Source organism: Falco punctatus (genome assembly GCF_963210335.1).
Source record: "Falco punctatus genome assembly, chromosome: 1".
In the NCBI taxonomy this organism is placed as follows: domain Eukaryota; kingdom Metazoa; phylum Chordata; class Aves; order Falconiformes; family Falconidae; genus Falco; species Falco punctatus.
Window position 1 is genome coordinate 114,052,922 of NC_137580.1, and position 15,483 is coordinate 114,068,404.

Here is a 15,483-nt window from a genome sequence, read left to right on the forward strand (position 1 = left end):
TTACAGATACCCCACGCTTTCCTGCTTACACAGGAACAGAATCCACAATTCCTTATTTGTGGTATTTCCTGAGTAACAGGGAATCATAAAAATGATTGGCAAAGCACATCGTGACCCACGCATAAGATGAAATGCCAGTGGTAACTACTTAGTCTGAGTGTTGTAAGGTTTTAGATAAGCACTTAACCTGTGCCCTGTGGCACAGCCTTTAATTATACAATCATGTGTTGCATGGAAATATTGTATGTGGAAAAGGACCATTGTTGGGTGAAATTCGGTTGTGGATTACAGAAGTCTCCCGGCTACAAGATTCTTGCCTCCCTTACTGCAGAGGCTGGAAACGCACAGCCAATGGGACAGGGAATAAAGAAGGAAAAATAAGGTTAAACAGCACGACAACAAACTGCAAGCCCATGTCTGTGTCATAGGAAAGCCAGTTCTTCTTGCTTCTCGTCTTTTAGCTATCCCCAGATGGGGCATGATCTGTAGATGCTTTAAGTCTGTGTAAATTCCCACAAAACCCAACAGATATTGCTCTACAGCTGCAATGTGCTATATGCAATTTTAAAAATAGGTCTGCACTCTGAATGGGGAAGCTAATAGGGTCATTTTAAATTACATTTTTTGCTCTCTCTCTCTCTCTCTCTCTGTAAGATAAGCACAAGAGCAGCCCCTCTCAGGCACAATCAAAAGTAAAGATGGGCATAACACATGAAAACATGGGGGACTGCTCCTCGTTTCCATCTGCAGACTAGACAATAAACCTTCAAAGTGTTTCCATGTGTGGCCTTTTAATCTGTACCTATGCACACAGTTTAAGCATACGTAAGCAAATATACACAAAAGGCCTAACTTATGCCCTCAATAACTCGATCTAAATTTAGTATCAGAACTGTATTTTAAATTGTCTTCACTATTATATTCGGTCTATCCTCTTTCTTGCATGCTGTATTAAGTATATTCTGAGAGTTGGTTTTGCTTTAGTATCGTGGAATCTTATTAATGTTTTTGCAAAATGCACGATACTATCATTTTAACCTAGTCATGTGGTGGCTCGAGTGGATAGTTACAAGTTAATAAGCAGTTCTCTGACTGCATATACAAATTACTTCAAAGAAACTCTTCCTTTGCTAACATCTATTCTCCAGAGGAATCACTGTAGATTAACACCAATTTTTAAATTCCTTTTTCAAAATCTGAAGGATTCAGAACAGGAAGTCTTCCTCTGCAAGGTCTTAGACTACTGGAATAGCATTAACAGTACACTACTGTATATGAACAGTTTTACAAGCAACTATGTAACCATTAAAAAAACAGCTTAATGGAAAAAAGAAAAAAAAAACAACCCACCCACCCAAAAGGAACCAGACCCCCACTGTCATGATACCTCCTCTACAAAACAGAAATCTGAATTGTCAGTTTCATGGATAAAGTTTTAAAATACGGATGAGTAAGCTTAAGGTAAATGAATTATAGATCACTTATATCGGAGAGACCAAGTACAAACCTATTTAAAGATTTCTCCTTCTGGAGCACATGTTATTTTATTAATATAGATGCTTTCAACTGTTAAAATATTTGGCCAGAGTAGGAACATGAGACTATTTTTACACAGACATTACAGTAAGTTTGAATTATTTCAAAACATCAAAGAAAAAAAAGATGGAAATAAGAGAAGCAGAACAAATCCCACTTGGAGAAAAACATGGTTAAAAAGTCAATATTTAGCCATGACCAAGACGAAACAAAAACTTAGAGACAAAAATCAGATGAAGAATTTCAAAGAGCACTGCAAGATTAGATTTTGAGAAGTCTGTGGTCATGACATAGGGCAGGGCTGCTAGTATCTTTTGTTTAAATACCTCCTCACTAAGCATTTTTCTTATTTTTTCCTCCTTTTTATTCTTTGCTGCATGTCTACAACAGTACCTTGTCTTTGATTAGAAAAATTCCTAGATGCCCAAAAACTTGTCTTTGGAACACAGCTGAAGTTATTCTAACTTTTCCCAGCCACCCTGAATATTAACATCTTCAACCAATCTCACTTTATGAGAATCACATAAAAGTCCAGGATACTACCTGTGCTTGAGACCTGAAGTATGGAAGAAAAACATAAAAGACAACAAACAGAAGACATGGAAACAGCAACAGCCCGGATTCACGCAACCGTTAAAAACATCTGTGGCCAAGAGATATGGTTTGCAGAAAAGAAACAGATGCAAACTGTCCAACCAAGAACAAAGACTGAGCGATGGTAACAGGAGACCAGAGCAAAAAGGTTAGCAAAAAGACCCCAAACTCTCAAATGGTTGAATTAAGAGAAGGTGCTAAGTAGCTGTGGAAGAGCTGACAAAATAAACGCGGGTCAATATTGACCCGATACTGTTGCAAGCCTTTCTTACATTCGCCTAACTATAGAAATTTGTGTGTCGGGTTCCACAGAATCCATCCTCAAGACGAAAAGTTAACATTGCTTCAGAGTAAACAAATAAACTTGTTCTATGACATAAACACAGAATTTCTACCTTCAACGCGTAACTACACACCGATCAGGCCAGACAGCATTTGGTAATTGGTACTGGTGGTATAAAGTAGCTTGTAAAACTATTTTCATACCTGGACCAAGCAGCGGGGACCGGTTCGGCTGGGCACTTGACTGGTGCGATGGCTGAGGTTCAACCATATTTGTGTTGATAATGGTGCTAGTGGTGGTGGTGTTGGTTGTGGTACTGCTCTGAATGATAGGATTATTTCTATCCCACATGTTTACAGTCTTGTTGTTGTTGTAATTTGGGTCGCCCCAAGCTGAGGTACCATCATCGATTTCCATCTTGCGGCGAATGGACGGTGGAGATGGCTCTTCCCAGCCAGTTGCCTCACAGTTCTCTTTTTGTTTGGCTGGCACTGGCCCACCAACCCACCCTGACCCCGTCTGTTTTACAGAAGCAGCTCCTCCCCAGTTACTCACATTGTTGTCCTGGGGTTTATTAGCCCAATTTTGTTGGGGGCCTGGCTTTAAAGATTCCCCCCAACTTGTACCTGTATTAGCCTTGCTGTTTGTGCCATTTCCCCACCCACTGGTCCCAGACCTTGTGGAATCATTCCAACCAGTCCCCGATCTATTGTCAGAATCCCATCCAGATCCATTCTTCTTCCCATCACCCAAGTGTCCAGGAACAGATGATGAATCTGTCCAATCTCCACCTCCTGAAGTCCAGCTTGGATTTGATTTCTGTCCATCTCCCCAGTTTTGAGATTTGGGTTTCTGAGGTTCACCCCAGGTAGGTGATTTGTCCTCCTGATTTGCGGTCCCACTCCAAGCGTGGCCGCTTTTGGCAGCAGCAGCATTATTAACAGTAGTAGAGCTTGCTGACTCTCCCCATCCCCCTGGGCCATTTGGTGCTTTGTTGTTACCGTCTCCCCAACCTGTATTTGTTGGAACAGCTGCCGGTGGAGAGTTGACCCACCCAGATACTGAAGAGGTATTTGTACTGTTCATGATGGACCCATCGTTCTTCCCCCCTGAGTTTGAAGATTGAGTAGCTGCACAGCCCCAGGCCTCTGTTCCATTGTCATTCTTTCGTTCAGACCTTGGGGACTCTTCAAATTCCCAGGCAGTGTTTTGCTTTACAGGAGTCTGTCCCCACCCCGTATTGGACAGGACCCTGGGGTCAAGGTCATTTCTTGGCAACTGAACTTGCCCTTGGTCTATCATCACTTTGTCTCTCCTCCTGCCCTCTCCAGCCCCCTCCCTCCCAGTACTGCCTTCATTTTGACTCCCACCGCTGTCGTTACTTCCTTCGCTAGCCGTGGTGCCAGATGCTGCAGCTTTGGCCCAAGAGTTTATTTGTTCGTTGCCCTGCTGCATGGCAGGATTTGGACTGGTAACGCTAGAGCTCTCCCACCCTGTTGATCCTTTCCCATTGATGTCACTATTGGAATGCTGGTTTGGGGGCTTACCCCATTCCCCGTTCACACCGTTACTGGTGTTACGGTTGGGGTGGCCCCAAGCTCCAGAATGCATACTACCAACACCGCTGTTGCCACCGCCCCTGCCCCACGCCAGTACCCCAGGACCAGACGGAGGCCCCGAATCCCACGCGCTTCCTCCGTTTCCTTCCTTTTGCACAGCACTGCTGGATCCATTTTGTTTAGCACTTAATGCTGAGTTCACAGTGTCTCCATTCCCCTGACTGAACCCAGAATTGCTGTTTCCTGTGGCAGGATTACCTGGGGACATCCCCCACACTGAACTGCCCATTCCTTCACCACTGCCCCCGCTGACTTGAGAAACTGATGTTCCGTTAGCACCAGGAAGGCCTTGCAGGTGGGGCGGGATGATGGCCCCCATACCAACAGCCATCCCCCAGTTTGGCAGTCCATTTGTCTGCATTGCATTGATAGGGTTTGGTGAAGAGTTCATGGGGTTAGTGTTATTTGGTCCATCAGTGTTAAGGTTCTGAGGTTGTACGCTGAAAGACACATTCTGAGAAGTGGACGTTTGTGGTTCTGTGCTCTCTTGCGGCAGCAAGTTTCCCCAGGCACCTAAGGTGCCTGTTGGGTTCCCATTCTGGTTGCCCATGTTCTGACCTATGGCACTGACTGGACTGCAAATACTGGAAGGGTTGCCTGCTCCCACAGTTCCTTCATGTCCAAGTACAGGCCAGGCAGCTGGATTGGCATTAGGGTTAAGGTTAAGATTAATGCCAGCATTCGAGTTGGAAGCACCCCAGCAGTTCTGACTTCTACCATCTCCCATCATGTTGTCCATCTTTCCATCCCCACCACTGGCAGAGCAGTGAGCTAGGCCAGAGCTGGAGCCCGCCGCCACACCCCACACCCTGGCCGAGTTGCCGTTACCGTTTGCTCCGCCAGCTCCAAGGGCACTCTGGTTAGAAGTGCTTTGGACGAGTGCTCCGTTGGCGCCATTATTGCCATTAGTTTTCTTTGTATGTCCAGTGAAGTTGCCTTGGGCACTCCCTGTAGCCATGCTACTGTTCTCTGAGCCACAGTTGGAGGCAGAGTCAGTGTCTGTAGTACATTCTGAGGCAGACTCAGTCTCAGCTCCGGTAATGGAAGGCCACGCTTCCTTGTCAGTCCTGTCTATTATCACTTTATCCCAGCTGCAGTTGCCTTCACTCCGGAAAGCGGGCTGCTGTCCCCAGTGGGAATTCTCATAATGGTCTCCCAATCCACTGTGGCTGAGATCTGAAAGGATCCAACAAGGTTAAAAATGAGTCCACTGTTCAAGCACAGCAAAAGCCCTCCATTAAGTACTATTTTACCTCACTAGTTACTACACCGCATTAAGCTAAAATTTAGAGTACATTCTCTAACATAATACCGCAATTTTCCTTGCTACAATAAAGCACGATGCTCATATTTAGTTTCGTTTAGTTGGGGGTTTTTGTTGTGTTTTTTTTTTCTTTAATCTGGAAAAACTCTCAATTAAAATAATGGAACAATTCAGTTTTAGAACAGAGCGACAAAAGTGTTTTGCATCTCTTAGTATACCAGTAAAAATAATAAGCAGGCAATAAATAAGGATAGCAAATAACACTAATCTATGTAAAAATCTAAACAGCAAATATGGAAAAAATGCAGAAAATCTCTAGCAGACTCTTGCCATTTTTTTTGACTCAATTCTCATTCTCCAGAGAAACACAAAGAGCACCCAATAAAAAATGCAAAAGGTCTGCCTGCCATCAGATATTACACACACGTGTATCACACTCGGTACACTAAATTCACACCACATTTATGTTTTCAACCCTTCCTGTAAATAAAGAAAAAAATACTGACAGTCACCGTTATTATTCAGTGTCAATTATACATTTAAACACCACTGACGTAACTCACATCTTAGCAGAGAACTTAGGCATTTCTAAATAACAGACAGTTTTGTCAGGAAACTTCTTTCTTAAAGGATTTACATGCAGCTTAAAAATTCTTTTGCACTTGTACACACAGACCAATTTCCCCCCCAAACCAATGAAAATCAATGCTACATTGTACAGATTCTCAGAAGACAGCCTTTTCAGAGCACTCAAACATAGACACTAACCCCAAAAAACTAAACAAAAGCTCTTGAGCATCTAATTGTTTGCTAGGGTGCGAAGTTAAACTGGAAGACACAACCACTTCTCATGCCAAGAACTCAAACTTCATCTAAGTTTTTGCATGCACTTTCCATCCCAATTGCTCTCTACAAGATTTCTTTTACTTTATTTTGATGGGAATTTTATAGCACGTAACTCAGTCTGATCCTAGGGATACATACTAGAGATGATCTGCAGCACAGCTCCTCCTAAACTGGTTGTCTAAATAAGGGAGAAAACTGCACCCACCTCAGTTACAAAATTTGGATGTCAATAATTTTTACTTGCTGTAAATGTCCTGTAACATAATTTTTTTTGTTTGTTTTTTACGATTTGAATAAGAAGAGTATTTTTTAGGGAAGATGGATGCAACGCATCTCCCAAATAAACTGTCAACACTGGATGCCTGATATGCATTAATTTAAATCACAAATATTTTGGTGTGATTGGCTCCTCTAACTGCCTCCAATTAGAGGTGTTCCAATACTGCAAAAAAAATTGTTCCAAGAATGAAAAAAAAAGCTCTCTCTCTTTGACAAAGTCTTCTTATTCACACAATTCACCTGTGGCTTTTCAAGAAACGGGGCGATTACTCAGTTGCCTCTAGGAGATTTATCAAGATGAAGAAAGAGCACATTAAACCAGGGCAGATTGCCTTTTTTTTAAAAAAAAAAATTTAAATCAATTGAAGCAAAAGTATGAATGTTAGAGAAAGGAAGGGAAAACAAGCTCATCACCTGTCTTCTCATGATGCCAGGAAAAGCCCAGCATTTCACAGAAAGAGCTAAATAATTGATGCGCATGCCAAATCCAAAAAAGAAAGTGAAAGGAGCCACTCGGATTGACTTGGATGCTCTCCCCTATATGCAACAGCTGGAGAGGAAGCAAGCATCATGTTATTTCTGGATAAATCCAACTGGTTACATTGCAGAGCTAAGGAAGAAGGTTGAAAATTTACCTGATAATCTAGGTTTGCTACGCAGGTGTTAAATTGAGACCAGAATTCCTGATAAGACATGGAAGGCAAAGAAAGGCTGTGAAATGACTTAAAAAGGGTCAACAGGGTCAGAAAAATGAGCCAAGCAGCATTCTTAGCAGAGTAGGAATGAACAAAGTTAAAAAAAGCAGTGGCAGTCCAGGCCAGAAGATAAGAAGTTGAGGCAACCAAGGAGTCAGATAAGAGGAGTTATATGCGATTTTTTTTCAACACTGTGGGTGGTGAAATTCGGCACTGCATTTCAGACATGACAGAAAGGTTTAAAAGTGCCTTGAAATACATTGTTCCAATAAAAAGGTCTTGTCAAAGCCGAAACCTAAGCGAGTGCCTGGGAGAACGATGGCACTGCCCTGCCCAAGGCAAACAAGAATGTCTGCGTAGGGCAGGTTTGCGAATAAGGATCGAGAGCACAGTGCAAGACAGTCTCAACACACACAAAAATGGCACCAAGAGCAACCAGACGAGATGAAAGGGAGCTGCTTGTTTAATCACCTCCTTTCCTTTCTCCTCTCCCCCAAAGATGGTGGTTAGAGCAATGCTCGGGTCTGAGAGCACTTCAGAGACAGCAAGTAAAAGGAAGGGGTGGGAATGGAAGAGGAAGATGACAAAACGGTTTAGAAAGATTCCTGAGAGTAAGAAGCAAAATGGTTCATTAAATAACATACCAGGATTTTGAAGAGCAGTCATAGAAACAAGAAGGGGATAAAAAAATTACGAAGGGGAGTTACTATAAAACCCAAGAGATGTCCACTGACAGCAGAAAATAGCCAAGTGCCTCAGCTTGGATAAGCACATCTACTCCAGACAGTATCACACCAAGTATGTTTGGCTTGGAAGGAGTGCACATGCAGCTCAAACCTCTGCTTGTCAAGACTTTGCAGCTCCATAGTTACTTCTTTTTGTGTACCATCAGCCTAGTTCCTCTTAACCGAGGTTCAGTGGTTACTTTGATAGGGATTACAGTAATTCCACGTAGGTGACATAAAATAACCCAGTTGTCTCCTGAGCAGCAGCAAACGTGTGCTGTGCCTGCCCTGCTCTGGAGTCAGTCAGACCACACTGGGACCTTCCCCAAGTCATACAGATTCAAACCCTTCCCCCAATCCCCCGACCCCCTAAAACCCCCAACCCCCACCCCCAAACAAAACAACAAACAAAAAACAGCAAACCTGAAACATGCAATAACTTCATAGTGTCCAAATATTTACTGAGCAATTGGTTCTAATACTCAAGCTTGTAAGAAACAGGACAGACAAAGAATGAAAAAAAAAATATTCACAAAGTGAACAGAAAACTGCAAAAACTGTAATTTTGCTGCTGGACAAACATAACAGTTTCAGTAGAGAACTGATCCTGAAGACAGTAAATTTTTATATTCTTGTCTCTAGAAGCAAATATCCAAGACAGTTTTCCATTTTTCTCTAGACTAAAAGGAGTTCACTCCTATATATTAAATAACTAGTAGCACAGTCCTACTTTATCCATAAGAACTTTAAACATTTCGGAAAAATAATGAAAGAAAAATATTTCATATGATTAAACCTAGAGAATTCATTTGGTTTGTTTGGTTTTTTTTCTGAACACACAGATTTCCTCCAACTTTCTAGGAAACCAACTCTTCATAGAAATTGCCAGTATTTTCTTATATTTTCAAATCTTTTAAGAGTGAAATGGGAAACACATCAAAAAAATTGTTAAGAACTAGTTCCTCTTTATTTATGCAAAGATCAGAAATAAAAGCACTGCAGTCTACCAGAAGCAGTTCTATACTTCCTCTGTGAACTGAGAAAAGATTTTAAACAAAGCATGAGGAACAGGAACCACAGGTATTTTGTGTTAGCAAATCCTAGTGCTGGTACAGTGCAAAGTGAAATTGATTTTTAAATTAACACTTTGTGTTTGAAAAATCTTAATTATGCATCTTTCATAAAATATGGTTTCCTTGATTAATAACATTTCTTCAGCAATCAGAAAGGAAAAATTAAGCTAAGGATAACAGCTCAAATTTGTTTTAAACAAGCATACAACTTCTGGCAAATTGCAATCATACATGCCATCTGAAAAATGCACAGCTTTGATCAGTATTACCAATAGGCACGAGGGGTTTATTTTGTTCTGGTTTTAAATAATATTCTTAATTTAAATAATATTCTTCATGGGGTGGGAGGAGACTGCTGGTGTTGCTACATACTGGACTCAACATACTTGACCAACTTCAATTTAGTGCTTACTAAAAATAGAAAACACTTTTTGCTGCGTTTGATAATGAATACGAATAATGAGTTGCAAAAGAAGTTTAATGTTTACATAATTACAAATGTAGAGTATGAGTAGAGTGAAATGGGAGAAGCTGTTGCATGCATTCCTTAGAAAAGCAAAATACTTTGCCTGCAATTTACCCAAAACTCCGATCCTACTCTGAAAATGTCATTTACAAAAATATTTCTTTTCCTTTTTATTCAGTTGCGTTAAAAGTAACTGTATCTTCATAACTTCCACTACAGAAATCAGTTTGAATGCTGCGCAGTAAAATTATGCATCCTCACCCTGCAATGTAACATTCAGCTGATCTAGGAACTGAAGTATGGAGAGGGGGCGAAATGGCAAAGCTCGAGATAAACTTTTAATGAGAACCACATTATTAGTGTGGTTTGCTGATCCAATTTTAAATCAGCTCTGATACCGACTCCTTCTCCTGTTACTAGTTTTATTTTTCAGTTCATGTTAGCCAGCAAAACAACAACCAGATTCATTGGCTCGTCCTGTCCTGCCCAAAGGAGATTACAGGCGATGTTGTTCTTTGCTTTGACATGCAGAATAGAGAAAAATCCCAAAGGCCAGTGACAGTCCTACGGGGGATTTTACTTGTCACACAAAGGTTAGTGATTCTGAGTAGGAAGTTGAGAAAACAGGGCAAATTCTCCCCCCAAAAGAAACAGTTTTCAGTTCAATATAAGCAGATCTTTAAAAGACTATATATGGATTTTTCTAAATCTAAATTAAATACAAATTGCCAGAAATATTTTTAAGTCCTAGATCAAACGTAGCATAATTTCATTTTTAAAAAAAGAAAGATGACACAAGCATCTATTCTGAAAAACAAAATATAATGAAGTAGAAAATCTGGGAATTGTAGAGCTAATATTCCAGGTTACCTGCTACATCCAGCTCTATGCATAAGCTACAGGACAAATTTGGAAACTGTCATCTATTTGAAGCCACTTAGAAAGCTAACTTACAACAAGTCTCATACATGTGAGGAAGCTGAAATCTTGAATAGCATACATAATGTGGAAAGACAGAAAAGAGGTGGAAGCACTGAATAAACCAGCTTGATTTTAAAACTAAACCATAGTTAAGCACACAAGTGGGAAAACCTGTTACCCGTTTTAATTTTCTGCACTACGACATTAAAATGTAGCTCCTTCCCTCTGATGCTGAAAGCTTTTGAAATCCATTAAGAAAACAAGCAAAAATAAATGACATTTTTCATTATTAGTAGAGATTCCACTAAATGCTACCTCTCTCCAAAACAAAAGCAGCAGTACAAAACACGAAATAATTGCATTTTTCTGCTCAGTGCAACATATCTTTAGCAAGCAGCTCACTGCGAAGACGCCATTTTATCAAACCTGAAATGCAGCCAAAAGCTTAGGACGCTGTGCTGCTGCTCTCTCTCTGAAATGTTATGTAATAAATTGATTTAACAGAAGCAGATGCTATTTTCTCAGGGTTAGGGTTACTTTCCCTTTTTTTTTTGGCTCTAAAAAGGGCTGATGGGTAATAAAATACCTGAAGAAAGGAGCCGCCCAACCATCCTAGGAGACGCTACATTGTGTGCAGAGCTGTTTCTACTCCTGCATCTACGTTCTCCAGGGCTCTCGGCTTCAATATGTCGGCTGTGTACAGTGTAAGCCTCATCCTGTAGAGCTGCCAAGAAAATCTCTCTGTGCAAGCGTGCGCCCAGACAACCTGCGAGCTCGGTCGGGCCTCGGCTGCACTGGCTATGGAAATGCCCTTTCCACGCACAGCCCTCCTCCCCCTTCCCCTCGCCGCTCCTTAACTCTAGGTGAAGGTATCAACAGAGTAGGATTTTTAAGCTTTGATTATCTAATTGCAGCTGACACTAAACCGATCTTCCTTCCTCTTTAAATTCTTTCAACTGTCACAAAACATTTTCACTTCAGGACCCAGCTACAATTAGCACCCTAGCTGCTTTTCTCGTGCTTTTGAAAGTCAGCCAAGACAAGACGCGGGCGCTGCCGACTGCCTGCCCCAACGACAGAGCGCCTGCCCCTGCCCACCGCCCTGCCCCACCGACAGCAGCGGCTCCTGCTCCTCATCCTCCTCCCTGCCCCACCGACAGCAGCGGCTCCTGCTCATCCTCCTCACTGCCCCACTGACAACAGCTCCTGCTCCTCCTCCTCCTCCCTGCCCCACCGACAACAGCAGCTCTGGTTCATCCTCCTCCCTGCCCCACTGACAACAGCTCCTGCTCCTCATCCTCCCACCTGCCCCACCGACAGCAGCAGCTCCTGCTCCTCATCCTCCCACCTGCCCCACCGACAGCAGCAGCTCCTTCTCCTCATCCTCCTCCCTGCCCCATCACCAGCAGCTCCTGCTCCTCATCCTCCTCCCTGCCCCATCACCAGCAGCTCCTGCTCCTCATCCTCCTCCCTGCCCCATCACCAGCAGCTCCTGCTCCTCATCCTCCTCCCTGCCCCATCACCAGCAGCTCCTGCTCCTCATCCTCCTCCCTGCCCCACTGACAGCTCCCACCGCCTGTCTTGTCGGGCGAGCAGCAGACCAAGTCCCAGATGTATATTGGCACACTGCCAAGCCCTTAATGACTTCCCTGCCTCTATCTAAGAGAGATCCAAGTGGCAAACACGGGAGCGTATTAATCCAAGGCGCTGTTTATAAACGCAGGGAAGAACTGCCCTAAACCAGGCGGCGCGGAGCAGGGCGCTGCTTTCTGCCTCCTGCAGAGCAGGGACCGACCATCTTGGCACCGCAGGCTGCACAGCACCGCTGTGCTTTCAGACACATGAACACAGAAGAATGTGAACAGAAGCAGGGGCGGAGGATGACGACAGCTTAATGTTTTGAGGGCCTAAATATCATCACAAACCGTGAGAAGACATGTAGAGAACTTTAATCAATGCCTGCATACGAATCTCCTGTATGTCTAATACACTCCTTTACAATTATTTCCCCTTCTCACTTCCTTGCTCCTCTTCTTCCTCCTCCTATCTGCCCCAAATACATATTAATTACACAGTAAATGGAGCATGTTTTAAATTTGCTGTTTCAATTCTTGTCAGGTGTTCATTTGAGCAGCTTCACCCACTGCACTGGATCGCACACAACCCATGTCTCTTTAAAGGTTTGGCTGCATTCTCAGAATTGCTGCCACTTCACTACCAAAGCACAATCGCTGCTGCTATTCTTGGCTCAAGAACTGTTCCACTGAAGTACTCCTGAAAATAGTCGGTTTCCTTCTGAAGACATTTATTCTCTGCTTCTTTGCAATAGTCTCTGAACACTGGTCAGGCTCAACCTCATTTTAAAAACAACAGACAAATGAAAATCAAATCTGTTTGGTTTTCTTCCCATTCAGAAAACTAGATCAAATGCAATCAGAACCCAAACTTGAGGGTCAATTTTGCAGTAACAAATATCGTTGTGGTTTATAACACAATAACAGCTATACATGATTGAAATTTTCATTAGTTAAAACAGTATGTCAAAACTGGAAGAGAACATAGAATACATTCCCACATTCCTTTCATTTTTCTTATTAATAATACAAATTTCCTGTAATGAACTTCAATTTACAGAGGCAGGTACTTACAGAGGGCAGCAATTCAAAAGAACTGTTTTAGCCAGACAGGAGCACACATGAAAGCAACGCAGAACGCCAAGAAAAGTCAAGAGTCTGCACCAAGGTCTGGGGGCACAGCTTCCACTCCAGCCCATGCTGGCAGAGAGTGTCTGTTCTTTTCCATGTGCCCGGTCTTGCAGCAACCTTGCCAGGGCATGCCTGTCATAAATTTGAAATCCTTATAGGATACCTGAAGTCTAAAAAAGGACATTTGAGAGGTCACACAGACCACTCACCTGATCTAAGGAACTACTCCTGGTACACACTAGGTGATGTTCATCCAACCCACCAAGGAAGCCCCTCCAGCAACAGACTGCACGTTCCCAAACACGCTCAGTTCTTGAGACAGCTTTCATACTGGCAGGTTTTTCTAATGTCTAACCTTAATCTTCTTTGTTGAAATTTAAGCCCATTATTTCTTATCTGATCCATCACAGGCACACAGAACATATCACTTTCTTCCCTGCAGCGGTCATTTAGGTATTTCTGCATTTATAATTCCAGTCTCCCTTTGACTTAGGAGCTCCAATGCCTTCAGTCCTTTCAAGGCTTGTTTTCAAGATCTCTACCAATTCCTGGTGCACTCCTCTGACAATTGGTTCACCTTCCTTCCGAAGGCACAGAACCCCAATGTGGACTCAATATTCAAAAACTATCAGAAATGCCTCATGGAAAGCAGTACTGTTTATATGCCTCAGTGTATCTGTCTGCTTTTCAACAGTGTGACACCATTAATCTAGTTTACCCTGTGACCAATTCCAGATTCATTTTTGCAGCGTGACACTCGCATAACCATATTTGTGTACAGAGCTGTTCTTGCCAAAATAAAGAACCTTTCCCTTTTCTTTATTTTGTATTCAATTACAGAATTTTGTCACCGCTATTCCATATTGGAATTTTGTCCTCCGGTTGCCTTGCACTCTCCTCCAGTTGGTATCACTAAAAGATTCAACAAAGGCTGTTGGTTTTAGCCAAAAGACTGATACAAACACCAAAGAACACAAATTTGCACTCTCACTCAAAACATTCTCATCATTCTGCCAGTAAGGACTGACAGCTATTCCCTGTCCACATCTTCCTGAGCAGCCACGACACTTTTCATCTTATACTTCCCACTTATTTACACCACAATACATCCACCATGAGAAAGCCTTGTGAGGCTCTAGCAGAGGCTGGACAAGGTTGACTGATAGGACATGATTTTCCCTCCCATTTTGCAGACAGGGAACTACCCTCCTTTGGCACGACCTGCTTGCCACAAGCCCGTGTTGGCTCTGCACTTCTCCCCTGCAAAGTTCTAAATGCACAGAAGTAGCTGCTTTGGTTATTTTGCCTAGCATCATTCTAGCAGATTACTCTGATCTGTAATTCCTCGGTTTTTCCTTTCTCACCTTTTAATATCAGTTGTTTTATTTTCTGTTTTCTAGTTTTCACACTCAAAAGAATGCCAGTGGGCCATATCACTCCAACCCATCCTCAGTGGAGTCTGCCATAAATTTCATCGCTTCCAAGCAACTGGAAACACTTCATTTCTTTATGTACTCTAACTCACTGTAGCCTTAGTTCTAAGTCTATCATTAGTTTACAAACGAAGGGAAAGGGCATTTAAAGTATTCCTGATACCCTCTATCAGTGGTTCTCCCCACTGATAATCAGACCAGTTCCAATGGCCTTCCTTTTACTACTAACAGGCTTAGAATCATAGAATCACTTAGGTTGGAAAGGACTTTAGATCATCAAGTCCAACCATTAACCCAGCACTGCCAAGCCCACCACTAAACCATGCCCCTAAGCACAACATCTACACATTTTTAAAATCCTTCCAGGGATGGTGATGCCACCACCTCCCTGGGCAGCCTGTTCTGATGCTTATGGAAGCGTTAGCTTTTTTTTTCTTTGTGTGTGGTGTTTTTTTTCCCTAACAGCTACAAACTTCTTTGGTTTTCATTTGTTTCTTGTAGTATCACACCCGTTTCCTGAGCTGTACAAACTCAGTTTTCTGATAATTTTCACATGATGCTACTCCCTTTTCTGCTCTTCCCCAGGAACAAACTCTTATTTCCCGGTCAGTTTGATCTCAGTTAGTTGCTTTCTACCTTTTACTTCTCCACCATCACAGACAGGTCCTGCTCCTCAGTCTCTTCACATGGCTTGGCATAAAACTGCCCATTTTAACAACTTGTCAGACTCTTTGTCTCCTGACCTTTTTTCCCCACAGACATCTAGGCAGCTCATGCATTGGGCTATCACTACAGCACAGCCGTCCTACAGGGAAGCTGCAGGCAGGATGCAGGTCTACTGATTCTAAAGCAAGAGCAGTGATCTTTAAGCCATCACGCTTTTGCGCAGCCCCACTCTTTGAAAGTGAGGACAGCAACACTGTAAAGGCATCTAGGTTATTTATCCTTTTACAGATTTCTATTTTTCCTTCTCCCAGTGAAAAATTCTAATCACTGTCAAATAGATTTGAAGCAGCAGATTTATTTTTCACACTCCACTGCCTG

General features: G+C 42.5%; 1 protein-coding gene across 12 annotated transcripts in view; it reads right to left on the minus strand.

The window, feature by feature from the left end:
• The window catches only part of TNRC6C (trinucleotide repeat containing adaptor 6C), a 334,947-nt gene that overhangs the window by 36,424 nt on the left and 283,040 nt on the right, over positions 1-15,483 (minus strand). For 10 of the 12 annotated variants that reach the window (XM_080393279.1, XM_080393276.1, XM_080393286.1 and 7 more), the window contains one exon: positions 2,617-5,208. In XM_080393279.1, coding sequence (XP_080249405.1) covers positions 2,617-5,208 — 2,592 coding nt within the window. Of the gene's footprint in view, positions 1-2,616; positions 5,209-10,887; positions 11,115-15,483 lie in introns of those variants that run through there. The other 2 variants (XM_080393277.1, XM_080393278.1) reach the window with 2 other exon arrangements.